Source organism: Podarcis liolepis (assembly GCF_965112155.1).
Source record: "Podarcis liolepis genome assembly, chromosome: 3".
NCBI classification, from domain to species: Eukaryota; Metazoa; Chordata; class Lepidosauria; order Squamata; family Lacertidae; genus Podarcis; species Podarcis liolepis.
In genome coordinates, this window is record NC_139557.1 from 96,391,144 (window position 1) to 96,406,418 (window position 15,275).

Below are 15,275 nucleotides of genomic sequence, written 5' to 3' on the forward strand. Positions count from 1 at the left end.
TTAAAGCAGGGGAACACAGTTAAAATGAAAACCATGTGTGCCATAGTGAAGCCTCATCAACAAATCAGCCCCGTTCAAATGATGATTTCTTACTGTAATAAGACATAGAGGTGTGGCACCCAAGCTTTCTGAGGGTGGGACATACTTGTAATATGACCCTTTCTTATCTCTCATGTATGGCCTTGTCTGTTTTGAAAAATGAGATGGTTATTTAAGTTCCTTAAAGCTGTTTCCAGACAGTTGCTACTTTTGCGTGGGATTCAAACACATGCCGGCAAGTTCAGGTTACGCAATTAAAGTTGATTTGGTGCTCTTGTGAAACAAACCAGCTCTCTCTCACACCCCCATCTGACTTTTTCTGATAAGGAAAGTAATGGGAAGATGCACTGGAAAGTATAGGATAACAATTGCTTGATACAATGTCATATAATCTCCCTGCAAGCAAATCAATAAATAGCTCAATAAATAGCCAGCATTGTCTAACTTCCCTGCAACTTTGTGCAAACAAATCAGGATGAATGCTAAATAAACAGGTTGTCTAGAAGAGGCTTGGGGTTGTTGTTTTTTTGTATTTCTAGGTATCCGGATTGCATTAACAGTCAGACATGACAAATGAAAGGTTCTAGCCACGGAATAACACAGAACGGTATTGGACCCAGGGGAATTAAGTGGTACAGAATACAATCAGCATACGGGTCAGGTGAAAGTGTGGATGAACCCCATGTTTCTCAATGAAACAACCCACCTTCAAACGTTGGTTTCTGAAGTTACATAACATTTGCGTAGTTCTAGCATAATTTATGTTAAAATAAATAGTTCAAATAGCTTGCAGCTCTGCTTTGAGGTCTTCCTCTCTGCTGCCATGAAACAGTGATTCAGAATTGACCTTAGAAAGTTAACTATGGCAATAAATGTTCATTTCATTCACTTAGTATACTTAATATTTCATTCATTTAGTATGCTTAATAAAGTTGGCCTCAGACTCAGATGAAAGCCACGTCAACAGATTAGGAAGCAAATATAAAGTTATGTGTGGCACATCAGATTTTTTTTTACAATGAAATATATTTAACTGTACATGCAGTACACTTAGAAGCATACCTGAAAATCTAAACATGCACTGAACGGCCCTTGGAAACAATACTCAAACTTACCATTTTCCTTTGTCTATATCACTGTACCTCAGCTGTTGAGTTACAGAAATAATGGCAGCATTCAGATGTAACAACAATCTGTTGTAGTGATGAACTATGGGAGCAGGTCTGGGCAAGTAAATAAATTGTGTTTATTGTTATATAAAATCATTAATAGCAATAATAACATGTAAATAATTGTTAGATCTAAGTGGATGTGTGTATTGGATTGTGTAGATTTGTGCATCAAAGTAGTAGACATGGGGGTCCTGCCTTTTTATTTTAGAGAGATGCAGGAATAAAACATGCAGGAAGGATTCTTCTGAATTGCTTCACTAAGAAAACCTGCTCCCGCCTTTCAGTGTTCTGGCCAATGAGCTGAAAGGAACTGGGGTGACTGGCATGCAAAGGAAGCAGTGATGTCCTGCCTCATTTCCCTCCTTTGCGTGCACTGATCAATGAAGAATTTTTTGCTCCAGTTGGCCATGGCTGCATTATTTTCCTGGCTGCATTTATGTTCCTGGCTAGTGGAGTGGTATTGATTTTCTGGCTCAAAAACAAATTGGCAGATACATGATATTTATTTTTCTGGCTTGAGAGCAAATTGGTAGGCATGTGGTATTTTTTTATTTAATTAAAATTAAATTGTATATTATTAAGATTATATAATCATAGTTATTTGTTTATTTATTTGCAAGATTTCTTTTGCACTGTTCAGCAGAGCTGCCCAGAGCAGTTTGCAAGAACAAGATAAAAAATACAAATAAAACAAAAACACCACGTTTAAAAAGTTCATTAATGCACGCCAACTGTATTAAGCATTTTGCCGTTGGTCACACAAGCATGCTCTAAAGCAAAATGTATGGATACACACCACCAGATTTATATACAAAAGTCCTGGTGGGGCAATGATACTATTTGATGTTTTTATTCTTTTATTATGGTGTCTTTATCTCTCAACAAAAATAACCCCTTTCTGTGTATCCCAAAAAATTAATACACAGATGTACAGATTTTAATATATAGATATTTTGGTGAATCAAACATTGGCCCTGATCCAGTAAGGCATAATCTACATATAAAAATAAGCTTTTGCACTGTGCCTGTGAGCACTAGAGTAAAACCTTCCACATCTGGCCTCCTGCATGATCTCTTGTGTTTAATCCAGGGATCTATAGGAGCAAAGCAGCCAGCTGTTGCACTTGAGGACCATTCCCCCCCCCCTTGTAGAGGAACTAACTGTCGGTGCAGCCTTTCTCAGTACAATGATGTTACCCAAGCAATTTCACAAGGATAATATTTTTTATGGATATACACACCTGCCAGTGTATATATTAATGGGGTGGATTCATGAGAAATGTTTTCAACAGGACATTGAGAAGATAGAATCAACTGACAATGACTTTATTATGGCAAAAGTGGGAGTAGGCCTTGGGCCTTTTTATTGGTTGGAGTACAGCTTTTGTATTTAAAGCAAGCTTGCACAAGTCTGAGCCAAACCAGTCATATATTGCGGCCTGCCAGTTGCTTGACAGAAGAAGAAGAAACAAAAAATTGAAGTTTGATAAGTCCGTGGTTATGGGCCAGCATACAGTCTCCTTGGAACGGAACACCACACACCATATAGCAGACCTGGTGTGAGGACCGGGCTTGTTCTAAACTCACAATATATCACCTTAATTTGGTACCCTGTAGTACCAATGGGGATTGTCTCGTCCACTATTGACTATTCTGACTGGCTGTGTCCATTGCCAAAAATTTGGCTCCATAGATTCAAAAGTAATGGAAAGCTGCTAATATGACAGGGTCTGACAAACAAATTCAGCAGGTTCTTTCCCAAGAAGGCTTCCAGAATGAGAGAATGATAATGTTCCAAACAGAATATAAAGTGTAAGATCACTTTTTCTGAGTTTCAAAATTCCACGTGAAAGTATATCAATTCTGTTTTATTCATGCATTTACATACTTCCTGGATGAATAATACTTCACAACAACAAAATGAAACCATTTATGACAGAGACAGACTGAGGCTGGGTAGGGTGAGGTGATATCATACAGGGCAACTGCTTTTCCCCCCCAGGGGTTACTCAGTACAGGCAACTATTTTTGTTGTTAAAAAGTATGGCACTTACTGTTACAACTTCATGAAAACTTCTAGAAAGAAAAGCACTGCAGGGTAATGAATGTTTGCTAGATAAATATGTACTGGGTGTGCTTTTTCTTCCCTCATCATCTGCTACCTGATATAGTTGCTTCATTTTGCTTAGTGGTTGGGCTGGTTCCCTTTCCCACATGTCTGAGGGGCTACAAACAATAGTGTCTCCATGTAGTAAGTACGTAGTGGTTTTACATCCTGACTATATATTGTCAGGGATAGAACATTGTGACTTTATCTTAGCATCTGTCAGAGAACACATCTTGTTCTAGATGTGTCAAATGTCTGGATGCTACACTCAGTGCTTTTTTCCTATTTTAAAAAAAATGTTTAGGGGTGTACTCATTTTGACTCAAGAAAATCACCATTTTATAGTTCAAATCCTCAAAGCTACTAACACATGGGTAGGCAAACTAAGGCCCGGGGGCCGGATCCGGCCCAATCACCTAAATCTGGCCTGCAGACGGTCCGGGAATCAGTGTGATTTTACATGAGTAGAATGTGTCCTTTCATTTAAAATGCATCTCTGGATTATTTGTGGGGCATAGGAATTTGTTCATTCCCCCCCCCCCCAAAAAAATATATAGTCCATACAAGGTCCCACAAGGTCTGAGGAACAGTGGTCCGGCCCCTTGCTGAAAAACTTTGCTGACCCCTGTACTAACATGAATTTGACCAAACTGCTCTGGCTCACAGAAGATACTCCAGTTCCTGTCTGTACATTCCACTCTCCAGGCAAAGCTGCACTCAGGCACATGTGACATAGCTAATAGTCAGGTGAACTTAATTTAGCACTTCTGTTCCCTGGTGAAATAAATTATTATGTACTGCAGGTAGATTAAAAAAAACTACTACTACTATTTGGGTGGTGTTATGTATATATTGTTTGATTAAAGCAAATGTAAACATGGGCATCTTAAGGAAGCACTTCTCACCTATTGCTGCACCAAATGCTATTGCCCATTGGGAGATTAAACCTAAATGTTTTGTGATGGGAGCACAAATAAATAAATCCTGAAACCTTCCAGGTTCTAAATGAAATAGTGCTTAGCTGCTTATTATTTCTGAAACTGATATTGAGATCCTGATTTCATGCTATCAGTACTTCACAGTCGGATTACTGTAATGAATTTTATTTCGATCACACCATATCTCTTGTGAGTTGCTAGTAAATGGTCCAGAACTTAACAGTTAGACTTCTTTCTTTTGAGGTGTCACTATCTTATCACTTGAATTCTTTTCACTGGAAAGCTTTACCAATGTAACTTAGAATCTAGACCTACTGTTGACCTTCAAATGGCATCAGCTCATTTTTAGGCTTCTCTCTGCCCCCCCCCCCAACTCATAGCTCAGATCGCTTAATTAAAACTTTGTACCAGCAAGTTTCAGAACCTCTCCCTCAGTGGTCACAAATGAATCCCTTGCTGTCATTTTCTCAAGGAGGTCAAACTAGGCTTCTTTTAGTTGGCTTTAAAGTTGCAGCAGTCACCTGTCCATCATTGCACCAGCAAGACCTAGGAAACAAAAGCTTTTATGCTGAAGAAAGTAGGTGTGGTTCTCAAACTTGATTACGCATTTGACATAAATCCATAGGCACCTGATAGACCCATAGTGTAAGTGGAGGACATGCTGCTGAGCTGGCCCTTAGTAAAGGCCCATTGAGCCAAGCTACTACTCCTTCTTGGGATATGGTAGCATATAACCTATGCATTTGGAAACATCTGCTATAGAAGTACAGCTTTAGAATACATGTGGGTGATTGCATGTCTTCATTTCCTCTCAAATTTAATACTCCATGTATGTAAAAACATACCATTTTAGCCTTCCTTCACATCCTCTTCCCTAATGCACTAATTTTCCATGGACAGGGAATTCTTTATATGGAAGCACATTCTAACATGATTGTCCTGCAAGCTGAAGTGGTACCACATGGTTGTTCTGAATGTGTAGTTTAATTGGGATGGAATCCCTGACCAATAGAGGTTCAAGTAGATTGGGGACATTGTGTAGGTGAGTCTGTGCTGACAGTAGGGCTCTGATTGAAGGCCCAAGTGCACTCTTTCAGTGCATACAGTTTGCTTTTGAGATGTGAATGGGTATGTCTACCTGTGCCGTTCTCTCACCAAATTGCACTACACACAGGGATTAGCATAAGGGCCTTGCATAGCTGACTTGTGCTGTGGAGAAAGTAGCTACGTTGTTGTTATTCCGCCATCTACTTGACATAAGAATAGCCTGGTGGATCAGGCCAATGGACCATCTAGTCCAGCATCCTGTTCTCACAGTGGCCAACCAGATGCCTGTGAAAAACCAGGGAACTATTTATTTATGTACCCTGCTGCACCTGATTGAACTTATAGTTTATAGATCTGAATATTACTGGACTAGAACTGGGAAACATTACATCTGAGCGACCCAGGTGTTCGATAAGTATGCAGTATCCTGTTCTTGGATTTTTATTTTTATTCATTTTTTTGCAGATGCTATGTCAAGCATCCCATATACAGTGGTGCCTCGCAAGACGAAATTAATTCGTTCTGCGAGTTTTTTCGTCTTGCGAATTTTTTGTCTTGTGAAGCACGGTTTCCCATAGGAATGCATGAATTAACGGTTTTAAGAAAAAGGAAACAAACTTGCAAGACGTTTTCGTCTTGCGAAGCAAGCCCATACGGAAATTCGTCTTGCGAAGCAACTCAAAAAACAAAAAACTCTTTCGTCTTGCGAGTTTTTCGTCTTGCGAGGCATTCGTCTTGCGAGGTACCACTGTACATTCCTCCAAGTCAAAACTGATTTTTGTGTCTTTTATTCACTGACGATATTTGAAAGGCTTGACCCTAAATCATTACTCCTCTTTTACTGTTAAAAGTTCTGCTTTGAAATGTGTTTTCCATTATGTATTGAATTACTTGCAGCTGAGAATTGGCTAGGAGATGACAAATTCCTTTTGTACAGTAGTCCCACAAGGCTAATGTTGCTATTCCTGCATAATGAAAAAAAGTCATGTTTCAGTGCTAGAATTTAGGATTCTCTGCACCTATGCAATGTTGTATGCAAGACTTCGGGAAAGAAGGCTCCACGGGGTTTGATATATGGTCAGCCATATACTGCATGCCCCTTGAACTGGAGTATGGTTCTGAAGCATGGTCATGCTAAACCGGACCATTAGGATTGGCTTATTTACTGTTACAGTGGTACCTCGGGTTACAGACGCTTCAGGTTACATTGGCTTCAGGTTATAGGCTCTTCTAAACCAGAAATAGTACCTCGGGTTAAGAACTTTGCTTCAGGATGAGAACAGAAATCGTGCATCAGCAGCGCGGCGGCAGCAGCGGGAGGCCCCATTAGCTAAAGTGGTGCTTCAGGTTAAGAACAGTTTCAGGTTAAGAATGGACCTCCAGAACAAATTAAGTTCTTAACCAGAGGTACCACTGTATCTGCAATGCATTTGCAACAAATATACTGCTCTAAATTGCAGCCTCCTTTCTGCTTTTTCATACAGGATTAATTAAGATTGCTTACTTGGTGGCAAAGATCTGCTATAATTTTGGAGTCAAAGATATAATCTTGGAGTCAATGATATTTTAAGCAAGCCAATCAGAAATGGTTTTGAACTTAGGAGACCATCTTAACCAGAAATGTGACCTGTTTTAATCAGTGGGTGGGGCTAAACTATAAACTTAAAATCATATTCATGCTTACTTGTGTTAGATTCAGTTAGATGCAAATTCTGGTCCTTGGTACACTCTGAATCAGCTGTTTTAAAGGCCATGAATAGTGGGTTTACTTTGATTACACTGAAGAGGTGATAATGGCACTGTCCCATGTTTAATGCAACATTGTTAGATGTCCTTTCTCTTTTGTATTAAAACATTCACCTAGTCTTGAGCAGAAATAAAAGGTTCAAAGCTTGTCAGCATCAGTTTTATAGATAGCCACTGAAAAAAATAATAATGAGATATTGGGTATTGTAAGGCGCAAGGGCTGTCTTGCCAGACTCATTTATTTCCATTCACCTTTTGTCTGAATTGCAGACAGAAGACATTCAATTAAAATGTGTCACCTGTTATGTGTGATCTAATTTGTATTTGTAAATGGTACAGATTAGAGCACCAAGCTTCACATGCTCCCAACTTTTTGAAACATGTGCACAACATCAGTCTCTTTGGATTGGAAATTTTGGGTGCGTTTGCTTGCAAGAAAATTCATTGTTTGCTTATGGTTTGTGGTACTGTATTTGTATCTGGTATTAATATTTTTATTCAAATCACTTGTACACCACCCTGGAATCTGTTAAGATAAAGTGCAGTTTTAAATAAAGCAAATAATGATGTATGCTAAGCTGGTCCAAGTGTGCTTATTAGATGCATTTCAAATCAAATCTATCCTTAACTAATTACCGTATTTTTCGCCCCATAGGACGCACTTTTCCCCCTCCAAAAATGAAGGGGAAATGTGTCTGTGTCCTATGGGGCGAATGCAGGCTTTCGCTGAAGCCTGGAGAGCGAGAGGCATCGGTGCGCACCGACCCCTCTCGCTCTCCAGGCTTCAGGAAGCTATCCGCAAGCCTTGCAAGCCCGGCAGGAGTTCCCGCGGGCTCACAAGGCTTGCAGGCAGCAGCCTGCAGCCCCAGCGAGTGTCCGCAAGCCTTGTGCACCGGGCAGGAGGTCCCGCCGAGCGCGCGAGGCTTGGGGTGGCAGCCTGTTGCCCGAAGCACGGGGAGCCCTCCGGAGGGCTCCCTGTGCTTCGGGCAAGTGTCCGCAAGCCTTGCGCACCCGGCAGGAGGTCCCGCTGGGCGCGAGAGGCTTGGGGCGGCAGCCCGAAGCACGCGGAGCCCTCCGTAGGGTGCCCCGTGCTTCGGGCAGGTGTGCGCAAGGCTTGGGGCGGCAGCCGCGGCGGGGGGGGGGAATAATATTTTTTTTCATTTCCCCCCCCCAAAAAAAACGAGGTGCGTCCTATGGGCCGGTGCGCCCTATAGGACGAAAAATACGGTAGTATATGGCGAATGTGTAGACCCTGATGTACAAATGTTAGTTACATTTTCTCCAGCCATCAGTAGCCATAACCTTTTGATGCAGATGTGCTGTTTTTTTCCACCACCTCCACCACCATATTTCAGACACCTTGGCCTGGATCCAGAGAGCTGCTTAAATGTACTCAAGGCTCTTGTGCTGGCTTTTATCTTACTTCTCATTGAACAGCTGATCCCCATGCTGTATCACAAACTGCTTTAGAAACTCCACTCACTTTCAATAGTAATTTGCCATGGGTGTGAGGTGGGTGGGGAAGAACTGGATGCTAGTTTTTAAGTTCTTTGGATCCTGGCCATTATTATTTTCCTGTTATAAATATATTAGGCATCTGGTTGGCCACTGGGAGAACAGGATGCTGGACTAAATGGGTCATTGGCCTGATCCAGCAGGCTTTTTTTGTGTTCTTACGTTCTTTCTTCTCTGAACTATCAATTGCATTCCTTATATACAAGTGTAAGCTGAAGACAAGAGAGTTGGTGCCTTTTAAGGTTTCCTATGCTATACTCAGTAATATGCTTCAGATTGCAGATAGCTATCAGGAGACAAAAACTGACTTCCCTTGCTAATTGTTAATTCAGCAGTAGAGCAGGAAAGCTTTAATGTGAGCCATAGCTTTTATCTTTTTTGATGACTTAGGATTCTGTTTTTAAAAAAATGCCTGGCTAATGGACTTGCATTTTGCATCTCTAGATTACTTTTTTTTCTGTATTGTGACTACCAATGTACAACTGAATAATTTCAGACCTATTTAGCATGGCCACCAGGCTCCTGTAAATATAAAAGTCCATGTTTTCGTTTTTCTTCACATAGTTTTTTTCTAGTGTGAATTGCAGTGTTGTAAGTAGGTAATAAAACCACAGTGTAACTTGATTTTTATATAAGCAACTGTTTTTCCTTCTGTGGAATTAGGATCTAATTTGTGTGGACCCAATACAATAATCCACCTGAGCCGTGCAGATTACGAAACAATGCTGCATAGTTTATTATCCAAATAAGATTGAAAAAAGTTGCCTCATTTAGATAAATGAATGTTTATTCAACCTGCTTGGCATTCTTGTAAATATATACAACATGTGGGTCTTAGTGTGTTTACATTACCCATTTAGAGTGCTGTACAATGAAGCTGCGTGTCCTCTGATACATTTTACAGCTTTTCACACACACACACACACACACACACACACACACACACCACAGTTCACATCAGCACAGCTTCGTTAGTACAGTGGTACCTCGGGTTAAGTACTTAATTCGTTCCGGAGGTCCGTACTTAACCTGAAACTGTTCTTAACCTGAAGCACCACTTTAGCCAATGGGGCCTCCTGCTGCCGCTGTGTCGCCGGAGCACGATTTCTGTTCTCATCCTGAAGCAAAGTTCTTAACCTGAAGCACTATTTCTGGGTTAACCTGAAGCGGCGTGTGTAACCTGAAGCGTATGTAACCCGAGATACCACTGTATCAAGTTCGTCACTATTGAGCAGCATTGACACACCCTTTTGGATATGCTTCTGGTGTTACCTAGAGAGGAAGAATATTTATGTTTGAAACGCCTTGGGAAATATGCAAACTGCCTTATCAATAAAACTGTCTTGTACCCATTTCTTTGAGTAATGGATCAGGTTTACAGTCTAGTTTGCATCTTTGTCACTGGAGGCCCAAGTGGCCTCTGTGGGATGGAATGTCTTTCATCAGCTAAAGCTGGTGCACCAGCTGTGCCTTCTGTGAACAGCGAGGCAATTCATGCTCCCTTAACATCAAGGATTGACTAATTTAATACATAAACTGTGGGGCTACTTTGGAAGAAGGCTCCAGAAACTGAAGTTAGTTCAGAATAGAACCACTAGGCTACTGTTTGGGACTGGACACCGCAACAGTGCTTAATAGAGCTGCATTGGTCTGCAGCCCATTTTCAAGTCCAATCCAAAGAGCTGGTGCTTATCTGTAAAGCCCTACATTGTTTTATATTCAAAGCCATACATTGCTTGATGCCTAGGTTTTGTTGTTGGCATCCATCTGTCTCAGGAGAGTATGCCTTCAGGGATAAAGTCAAACTGTTGGAGAGCTACAGTGCTTGCTGTGGCTGTAGAGACCAGTACAGGAGAGACATGCTTTATTGCAGGTGGGATAGATAAAGGCATCCAGTATTGCTGCCGCAGGTGCACCATGGAGTTTCTTCCCTCTGTGTTCCTTTCAGCAGTCATTCTTCCTCTGATCACTGCTGTGGATACACAACCTGTCTGTCTCCAGGCACTGCAATCTTCTGAAAAGGATTTCCATATGGTGGGGTTAATGTTGCAAGCCTTCATGTCATGCTTGTAGATGCAGAGTTAGTCTGCCAACAGGCCTAGTGCCTGCAGCCAGCTTCCACAGAACACATCCTTGGGGATCCTGCCATCTTCCATTCTGTGGACATGATGAAGCCAGAGTAGACATCACTGAGACAGAAGTGACAACATGCTGGGAATGTGAGTTTAGGAAAGCACATCTTGATTTGAAATGCTGTCCAGCCATGTGACGTCAAAAATCTTCCTGTTGCAGCGCATATGGAAGGCACGGAGGCATCACTTTTGGTGGGTGTAAGTTGCCCATGACTCACTTCCATAAAGCAGTGTGCTCAGCACACAAGTCTGGTAGACCCTCATCTTGGTACTGGTTGTTAGCATCACATTCTACCCTATCCTTTTGGAAAGGTGAGACAAGCCATTGCCATAGCAGCCTTGCCAATATGATTGTCTCTCTCAGTGTCAATGGAAACTTTGCTAGTTATGATAGAGCCTGGATAGACAAAATTGTCTCCCACCTCAAGTGAGTGGCCATTTCTGATGCATGGAATGCTATTGACATCCTGACCCAAGATATTGGCATAGCTGTCAACTTTTCCCTTTTCTTGCAAGGAATCCTATTTGGAATAAGGGAATTTCCCTTTAAAAAAGGGAAACGTTGACAGCTATGGATATTGGTCTTCATCAGGCTGATGGTGAGGCCAAACTCCATGGAGGATTGGGCAGAACATTTGATAAGTCTCTGTAGAGCTTCCTTGGAGTGTCTGTCAAGGCTGTGTTATCTGCAAACAACATCTTATGGATAAGAACCCACCACACTTTTGTATTGGCATGGAGACATGCCAGGTTGAACAGAAACCTGTCGCTCCTTGCATGGATGTACATACTGTCATCAGTTGAACTGAAGGCATGCAAGAGCAACAGGGATTAAAATAAGCCAAAGAGAGTTTGAGCAAGAACACATTGCTGCTTCACGCTGCTTTTTATATGGAAGGCGTCTGAGGACACCCGTCTTCCTGGGCAGTGGTGTGTTTATATGGAAGGCGTCTGAGGACACCCGTCTTCCTGGGCAGTGGTGTGCATGTCCTCATGGGAGGACATGATTATGTTGTCATGGGCATCCCATCTTGTGGAACAGTGTGAAGAGTCCTTTTCGGCTGATGAGGTCAAAGGCCTTCACCAGGTCTATGAAGGAAATCTACAAGGAGTGTCTCTGCTCTTGGCTTTTCTCCTGCAGTTGGTCCAGTGAGAAAATCATGTCGACTGTTGACCTCTGAGCTCTAAAGCCGCATTGCGACCCAGGATAGACCCTGTCAGCAATTAACTGCAGTCTGTTGAGAACAACATGGTGCAATACTAAGCATGGTGATTCCATGGTAGTTGTTAGAATAATCACAGTCACTTATGTCCTTATGGAGGCTCCAAATGCTGGGGTTGTGCATATCTTGTGGCATGGATCCCTCTTCCCAACACTGCAAGAGAAGGCCGTAGAGGTGTGTCATGAGGGAGGAATTGAGGCTGGCTTTCAGCACTGTTGGGATTCTGACCTGTCCTGGGGCTTAACCACATGCATGAAAGATGATGGCATTTTTCAGCTCATCAAGGGAAGGAGGAATACCCAGCTCTTCCAAGACAGGCAGAGTCTGGATGCTGTCAATTGCTGTGTTGGAGACCATGTTTTTCAGGGAGTACAGCTTTTGCTAGTGTTCTACTCTGCCCATTGCTTCATCTGCTTGCTGCAGTCTGTAAAGCTCTCTCCAGACAAGGTTTTCAGCAGTGCAGTTTTCCTGACTGTTAGTCCTTTTTCAGAAATGAGTAGGCAGAAGACATTTAAGATCAGACTTTTCTTTCTCCTAGATGAGCTATCTCCACTGGTTAATGAGCACCATCTGCCCCTCATTTCCTCAACAGCACCTGCAGAAAAAAAGCCTTCCTGGCCATTGGACTCACTATTAGTCTCATCTGCTCAATCTGCTGGAGCCTGTCTTTGCATGCAGGGGATAGGCAAGTCCCTAAATCACCAAGGGTTTAAGAGCCATTGGGTACTCTCACCTTGTTTAGTCGGCCAGTCAAAGCTGTTTCCTGGGATGTGGCCACTGTCATATGCTGATAGCTTCTAGGTGCCACAGGTGAGGGCTGAGTGCATTGTGGGGACCAGGGTGAATGAACTACCCAGATCGTCTCCTTCCAGCCGTCACGCTGTGAAGATCCCTCGACCTCTGGTGCGACGTAAATCAGTGACCCAAGTCTGCTGACATGGGCACACTTTACTTAGCAGAGCAAACTGCGCAATGAAAGAGGCTTGAGGCTTGTGGAGACATACTAACAAACTACGGATTTATTAAACATAAATCAGGACAAAGAAACATGTCGTCTCTCTTTGCCATCTCTTCCGAGAGAGAAAAGCAAAAGCAAAACAACACTGCGGAAATTCCGCTTACACCAGCAAACAGTGCTGGAATGTAAATAGACATGTGACATGTAACATGTCTGTAACTAAAGGTGGAATGGAAAATTCCCAAAAGGGAGCACAACATGTCTTCCAACAGAGGTACTGCCCCTCCCTTAATACTCCATGTCCTGAGATCATTGGTGAAGACTGTCCTTTAGGTGTCCAACATCTGACCTGAAAAGAGGAAGAGAACATTTTCAGTGATGGTACCCTGATTATTGGGACGCGGGTGGCGCTGTGGGTAAAACCTCAGCGCCTAGGGCTTGCCGATCGCATGGTCGGCGGTTCGAATCCCCGCGGCGGGGTGAGCTCCCGTCTCGGTCCCAGCTCCTGCCCACCTAGCAGTTCGAAAGCACTCCTAAGTGCAAGTAGATAAATAGGTACCGCTTTATAGCGGGAAGGTAAACGGCGTTTCCGTGTGCTGCGCTGGTGCTGGCTCGCCAGAGCAGCTTCGTCACACTGGCCACGTGACCGGAAGCGTCTCCGGACAGTGCTGGCCCCCGGCCTCTTAAGTGAGATGGGCGCACAACCCTAGAGTCGGACACGACTGGCCCGTATGGGCAGGGGGTACCTTTACCCTGATTATTGTGCTTCCTCACTAGGGAGGCTTGCCTGGCACCCACTCTGTTATTTTTTTGGTGTCGGATAAATATTTTTAAAAATCCTTACAGGCTTTAAAGTTCTGCCTGTTAATTTTAACTGCTGCTTCATTGCTGGTTTCATTGTGATTGTTTTGTTTTGCTGTATTGCACTGATTTTATTGCTGATTTCATGGTAAGAATGGTCCTATGAATATAAGTGGGGCTTGCAACAAAATGTTGCAGTGTGAAGTTTATTGCTTAGTGTTCTAAAAAATTAGCCATGCACTCCTGCAGGACACATCATTCCATTCCTGCTTCCACCTGGCTTTCTGTGACTAGCCAGCATTTTATGATCACTGAGTGCACACATTCTGCAGCGAGTCCTCTCTTTCTTAGCACCCCATTTCCAGATTTCTGTACTTCTAGAAATACTGGGGCTTCCCCAGCATACCGATTTGATATGGGTAGTGCTGTTTTACCTGTATAAATGTAAGCACTTATGCCTCAATACCAGAAATAGCAGGAATATTTCCTAATACTTTTGAATTTGTGTAAAGCTGAAGTTGTTGAATTTTATGCTGTGCCCATTTCTTTCACTTCTTTCGATTTCAAACAATCTTGAACTTTTACTGTTTTATTGGAAAGTTTCATCATTCCATAAGATATTTTCTTCCAAATGTTTTAAACACACCTTTCTTTTTTTGTCTCACCTTCAGGAGTGCGCCTAGACAGAGTACGTGGAGGTCGTCAGAAGTACAAGCGCAGAATAGATGCAGAAAATAGCCCATACCTGAATCCTCAGCTAGTTCAGCCAGCCAAAAAGCCATGTAAGTAAATCAGTTGGTGGTTTTTTCCTTGGTACGTATACTTGAGGTTGCATCCCAGTAAAGCAAGAAGCATCCAAAACGAACCATATGCATTATGTTCCTTATCAATGATGATTTTGTAAACTATTCATATCATCCGTATCCTTTCTCTGAAGAGTCAAGAAAAGACTCTTTTAAGGGTGAGAGCTTGCTAATGCACAATTTATGCAGTGCAAATTTTACATTTACAGGTGATCTTTATTTTCAGTGGTACATAAAACAGCTCATGCTGTGATCATTAGTTCATTGAAGCTTCTAGTCTCAGATTTTACAAGAAAGTGATTTTTGCAGTTTTCACTAACTAAATGAGTTTGACTGCTCAACCTCCCAATGAAAATACATTAGGAGCCTCATTAATTTATAGCAATAGAAGGCTGACACACTACTAGCTAGTATTAGATTAAAGCAGGAAAGTGCTACACCTACAACATGCATAGGGAGGATGTTAATGTTCTCATATGCAGCTGATATTAAAAGAAAGAACAAGATACAGTTTGATAAGCTAAAGGCCTATAAAGCCATTTGTACAAATCATGCAGAAGCTGCTAATTCTCGAAGAAACAAGTTGGGTAGTCTACAAAAACAAGAATTAGCAGCTAACAGCACTTGTGAATTCTTTTGTATGTCACTTTTAAAATAGCTGTTTTGGAGTCTAAGCAGTGGCAGAAGCCTCCAGGCTACAAAAGCCTTCACTTTAGACAAGAGTAGTAAAAGGCTCCAAGGATTACCCTGATGGCACTTACCTGGTTGTGTAAAAAAAAAAAAAGCACTGTGTT

General features: G+C 42.2%; 1 protein-coding gene across 33 annotated transcripts in view; it reads left to right on the forward strand.

Moving 5' to 3' along the window:
* ESRRG (estrogen related receptor gamma) overlaps positions 1 to 15,275 on the forward strand; it is a 476,442-nt gene that overhangs the window by 398,671 nt on the left and 62,496 nt on the right. For all 33 annotated transcript variants that reach the window (XM_083494560.1, XM_083494553.1, XM_083494561.1 and 30 more), the window contains one exon: positions 14,350 to 14,460. In XM_083494560.1, coding sequence (XP_083350686.1) covers positions 14,350 to 14,460 — 111 coding nt within the window. The remainder of the gene's footprint in view (positions 1 to 14,349; positions 14,461 to 15,275) is intronic.